The sequence below is a fragment of the Geotrypetes seraphini genome, chromosome 13 (assembly GCF_902459505.1).
Source record: "Geotrypetes seraphini chromosome 13, aGeoSer1.1, whole genome shotgun sequence".
Taxonomy (NCBI): Eukaryota; Metazoa; Chordata; class Amphibia; order Gymnophiona; family Dermophiidae; genus Geotrypetes; species Geotrypetes seraphini.
In genome coordinates this window covers 30,436,533-30,442,532 of record NC_047096.1, presented here as the reverse complement: position 1 = coordinate 30,442,532, position 6,000 = coordinate 30,436,533, and the positions used below count along the sequence as shown (strand labels likewise).

General features: G+C 42.2%; 1 protein-coding gene across 1 annotated transcript in view; it reads left to right on the top strand.

Annotated features, from left to right (window-relative positions):
• The first annotated feature begins 3,690 nt into the window (after positions 1-3,690).
• LOC117347589 (5-hydroxytryptamine receptor 3A-like) overlaps positions 3,691-6,000 on the top strand; it is a 28,540-nt gene continuing 26,230 nt past the window's right edge. The window contains exon 1 of the mRNA XM_033918705.1: positions 3,691-3,796. Within this exon, the coding sequence (XP_033774596.1) occupies positions 3,691-3,796 (106 nt within the window). The remainder of the gene's footprint in view (positions 3,797-6,000) is intronic.

Sequence of the window (6,000 nt, the reverse complement as noted above, 5' to 3'; positions counted from 1 at the left end):
TGATTTGTCTTGCCTTGGACGAAGCCTGCTCCACTTGATTGGCAGACTTCATGTCCTCACTGACGATTACCCCCAAGTCTCGTTCTGCTACCGTTTTTGCTAGGATCTCGCCATTAAGGGTATAAGACTTGCATGGATTCTGGCTGCCCAGGTGCATAACTTTGCATTTTTTGGCATTGAAGTTGAGTTTCCATGTCCTAGACCATCGCTCCAGTAGGAGTAGGTCGTGCATCATGGGACTGCACTGGCATTTTGCAGTAAAATTGCCTTTTTGTGCATGTACACTGCACACTAAAAATATATTTCCTATTTTTTTTTTTTTTTTTTGAAGGGGGCATCTTGAAGGGGACATGTTTAGGGATGGAGGGTAGTGTGATAGCAGTAATTAGTTAGCATATGACACATGACCACTCACTAATTGATTAACACAAGGTAGAGAATGACACGAGGACAGATTTTTTCCCTGACCCCTGCGGGAACTCATTTTCCTGTCCCGTCCCAGAGAGTTCTTTTCCTGTCCCTTCCCCATTCCTGCAAGCTCCATCCTCATCTGCACAAGCCTCAAATACTTTAAAATTATAAGTGTTCAAGGCAGAGCTTACAGGAATGGAACATGGACAGCGACAAAACCCACGGGGACGGGACGTAGAAATTGAGTTCCTGCGGGGAAGGGGACAAATTTGTCCCTGTGTCATTCTCTAACACAGGGTTAGCACATGGGTCCTTAACGCCTACAAAATAGATGTTGGTAGGGACTGTGGTGCCAACAGTGAAACTAAAAGTTTATTTTCCGGTTGATTCCTAATTTCATCGTCTTGTATTAAATTCAGATTATCTACCCCCTCTCTTTAGATTTTCCTGTTTTCAAATTCTTTTCCTCACACCATCCCTATGTTCTAACCTAATCTGATTAACACATTTTTTTTTTTTATTATTGTATTTTTTCTTTTTCCTTCCTTTCCTACTGTTTCATGTGTTTGTTACCCCAGTTCGTTTTTTTAATTTTAAAGTAATTATTTTTATTTACGATGTATTTGTGATTTAAGAAATCCAATTTTATTTCTTTGTAAAACGCTTTGTATCCTGAAAAGCGTTTAATCAAATAATATAATAAACTTGAAACTTGAAACTAGTGTGTGGCCATTGATTTTTAATTGGGAAAATGTGCCGTTTTCTGCAGATGGCACTAGTGGCCTGAGTTCCTAGGAAAGACATGTAAGTGGCACACCAAGGCCTCTTGCCATGGCTTTTGTAAAAGGACCCCTTAAAGAGCTAATATTTATGCACTAAAGCAGGGGTAGGGAACTCCGGTCCTCGAGAGCCGTATTCTAGTTGGGTTTTCAGGATTTCCCCAATGAATGAGATCTATTTGCATGCACTGCTTTCAATGCATATTCATTGGGGAAATCCTGCAAACCCGACTGGAATACAGCTCTCAAGGACCGGAGTTCCCTACCCCCTGCACTAAAGAGTGCATCTCAATCACAGACAGGAGTTGCTTACAGAATCACAGCTACCAAGGAACCTAGGCACCAGGGTTTTGCAGGCCTCCATTTCCAGAGTCTAGGGTCCTTGCAGAATTGCTGCTATCAAGGACCCTAGGCAGTGGCGTAGTAAGGATGAGCGACGCCCAAGGCGGTGGCACCCCTCCCCTGCCCCCCATGCCAGGCGTGTGACCCCTTTCCCTGTACCTTTTTAACTTGTCTGGCACGAGCAGCTCACGTCGGTGTCAGCTCGTCCTTTCACGTCACTTCCTAGGCGCAGGGTCCCGGAAGTGACGTCAGAGAGAGCGCCAGTGCCAATGTGGGCAGCAACCTCATGCTGGGGAAGTAAAAAAAGTTATGGGGGAAGGCAAGGGGCACGGGGCAAGGAGAGAAGGGGGGATGCAGAGAGGAGAAGAGGTGCTGCGCCCTTAGGAAGACTATGTTCAGAAAGGACCGCCACCCTCCCCCCCACACCCTCCTTACTACACCACTGACCCTAGGCACCAGAAATGTAGGCCAGGGTTTTGCAGGCCTACATTTCCAGCACCTAGAGCCATTGCATAATTGCAGACAGTGACACCTAGTGGCACTGTAGTCCGGCGCTTAGCCTAACAACACAGAAATCACAGATTTTTTATTTTAAATCTCTGACCATACTCTAAAATTTCATAAGACTTTGGCATTACTGGGCACTGTTAGGTGCCATGGACTTAGGCTCCGGTCCTGGTGGCCGCCTAGTGGTACAATTTCTTTTAATAATACTTCTGTATTGCTCCATGGTGCGACCTCACCTGGAATATTGCGTTCAAATCTGATCTCCTTAGCTCAAGGAAGATTTAGCGACACTAAAAAGGTACAAAGAAGAGCGACCAAGATGATAAAGGGGGTGGAATTCATCTCGTATGAGGAAAGACTAAAAAGGTTGTGCTCTTCGGCTTGGAAAAAAGGTGGCTGAGGGGAGATATGATTGATGTCTACAAAATCCAGAGTGGAGTACAAGTAAAAGGAGCCCTTAGTTGTGCTTGAAATAGGTCTAGACAAAAGCATCTCAATTTTTGCCCCAGGAATGTTGGTTCTGTTCCATTATGGCAGTAAAGTATCTAACTTTTGGGAACACCCAAGTCCCATCCAAAACATGCCCCAACACACCCCCTTGAAATTTGGATGCACTGCGGAGAAAAACATCTGAAATCAGAGTTTCAAAAATTGCAACTTAGATGTTTTGGCAAGAGAAATGTTCTTCTGCCGCTTTATGACTTTTTTCTCTTTTGAAAATGAGCACCATAATGTCTCTTTATAGAATTACCCTCTTTATGCCAGTACCTCTGTGATTATCAGGTCTTTGGGTAGAAACTGAATTAATGGTGTTAAAACCAGTCAACATTGGCTATGATGTGCCACACAGGAAGACAGATTAATAATAGCAAACACAGATAAAAGGTAATAGTAAGACCAGAGGATGCTGGCATAGTCAGTACCCTTTTACTCTATTTAATTGCAATCTTTCCATCACAGAAACAAAAAATGGCACAGCCAAAACACAGAGGAAAAAGTCTTAATTGAAATTATATCAGAAATGGCTTTTAACAAGATCTCGGGTAACAAATTGCTTGCTGATAAGCTGAAGATATGTCTTGTTAGCATCACTGAGATATCATGCAGACATGGTGGTCCCTTGAGCACCTTAGATGGAACACTGACGATGATAATCCTGAGATGGGGGGAGGGTGGCTCTGAAGAATAGAATGAATGCAGGATCACAGCCTATGACATCAGCTCACTCCTGCAGTCAGTAACTTGATACAGCAGCAATGCTTTGATTGCAAGTTTAATTAATCTTTGAAGAATTATTAGCTGGTAAGCAATCAGAAAACTGAAGCCTCTTCCTCTGAAAGCTCACTTTAACTCAGGAGCAGAGAAAGTGCATGGAAGAGGGGAAAGAAGCAGCAAGAGGGCCAAGCAACAGAAAAAAACGTATCGGAGCAAGTCAGTCTGCCTGGAGCCATCAAGGAAGACTGAGGATTTTATATCTTTGGCACAGAATCCTGGGGAAAGAATGAAGTCCTGGAGTCTATGGACTTCAGTCCTCTCTCTCTTTGTCACTCTGGTTTTTCAAACTGAAGGTAAGAAAGTTGTTCAGAAATGGTTTCTTGAAGGGCAGTAGACTTAAAGTAAATGGAGAGCAAGTTCAAACTGCAGAGGGAGCATGAGGATGTTCATAATAATTACACTGAGATATGAAGGGATGCACCGTGTAGAAAATAGGAGTGTGCAACATATAACCTGTGGCACACTGCATGAAGCACAAGGAGGTACAGTAGTTGTCAAATAATGGGGTGCAATGAAATGAAGATTATATACAAAACATGACAGGAAGCAGTGTGTTCTAAATACATACAGTAATTTGCAAAATAGGGGATAGATTCAGGAAAGGGCGACAAATGTTAGACACGAAAGAATTGAGCATAAAGCACATATTCTGTAGTCCTACAAGGAAAACCAGAAACTGTAATCCATTTGCATACCCAAGCATTACTGGCTGTAAATACAAATCCTTTTTGGATAGGACTCTTATGTACCAAGCAAGTAAATAGCAATTCTGGTTAGGCAACTACATTAATAGAGCTAGACCAGTGGTCTCAAACGCAAACGCTTTGCAGGGCCACATTTTGGATTTGCAGGTACTTGGAGGGCCTCAGAAAAAATAGCTAATGTCTTATTAAAGAAATGACAATTTTGCATGAGGTAAAACTCTTTATAGTTTATAAATCTTTCCTATTGGCTAAGTCTTAATAATAATATTGTCATTTATAGCTAAAGAGACATATGATCAAGAAACTGTTTTATTTTACTTTTGGGATTTATGATAAACATACCGAGGGCCTCAAAATACTACCTGGCGGGCCGCATGTGGCCCCCGGGCGGCGAGTTTGAGACCACTGAGCTAGACTGACCTACAGCGCCTTTAGGAAAGAAATAAAAACTGCATTGTTTAATAGATTTTATCTCCTAAACAGAAGTTTCACTAAATCTAATACTGCTATTATGTCCACTCTTGTGTAAAATGTTGTATTTTAATAATTTGCATATTGTAATTCACTGATTGTCCAGCTCTCTTCGGTGTGACCCGCCTAGAAGTCATCTGATTATGGCGGTATAGAAGAATAAAGTTGTTATTATTATTATTAGAACAGCAAAGTCAGACACAGAAACCATTATAGAATGCTAGCATAAGTTGGTGCAAATGTTTATTTCTAACTACTTCCCATTCAGCAGTAACTTGAATAGCCAGTTTTCATTCATTTTCAGATCTCAGCGGTGTTGCTGCGTGAAATTTCAGTTTCAACACACGCAGACTATAAACCCCAAATTCGTCATTGGTCTTATTTATATTTTAAAGTGCTCAACAGTGCAATCTTATTGTTATAAATAATCTTATTTTATAAAGTTTAAGTACTCATCTTAGGTGCAAAAAAATGCGGCTTAGGGGTTTAAACTTCTGACATAGAACTATGTTTCGCCATTGGCTGTATCAAGGAATCACCCTATAAAGTAATAAAACATGCAGGTATATATTAATTCAAAGCTTCAAGCCTCTCTTCATATCCAGTTGGTCTACCATATCGATGGGGGAGTTCTCCAACCCCCGGGGGCATTCAGTGGAGTCCCACAAGGTTCATAGACAACGGCGCGAAAGACAAAGGCGCGCCCAGACAATTGAGCGCAGCGTGGAGGCGTGCGCCACTCAAAATTACTGTTTTTAGGGGCTCTGATGGGGGGTTTTGTTGGGGAACCCCCCCCCCACTTTACTTAATAGACATCGCGCCGGCATTATGGGGGTTTTGGGGGGTTGTAACCCTCCACATTTTACTGTAAACTTAACTTTTTCCCTAAAAACAGGGAAAAAGTGAAGTTTTCAGTAAAATATGGGGGGTTACAACCCCCCACACCCCCCACAACGCGGCGCGATGTCTATTAAGTAAAGTGGGGGGGATCCCCCCCACGCCCCTCCGTCGGAGACCTAAAAACAGTCATTTTGAGCGGCGCGCGCCTCCACACTGCGCTCAATTGTCTGGGCGCACCTTTGTCCCGGCGCGCTTTTGACCTGACACCATCCGCCATTCTTTTTAACCTCTTCACGAACTCCCTTGGAAACATCAAATTTAAAGATGACGACATTCTTCTTCTTATTCCTACAGCCAACAACCAAGTAGACATTGCCAATAAAATCTTAATCAATATCAAAAGAATCCAAAATTGAGCAACAATAAACAAGTTAAAGCTACATGCTGCCATTTTTTCTAACATCCCTTGTCGATTTATTGTCAATCTCTAACATTGTTTTACCATTGTAAGTCTATTTTATTGTACACCGCTCAGAAGTCTGATTGAGCGGTATAAATTTTTTTTAATAAACTTGACCCCACTTGGTGCCTGAATATAGGTGTGCCGTTATAGAATTGCCTTTTAGCTGCTTAATGCACTTTGATAAACAGGCCCTTAAGGTTGATCCATC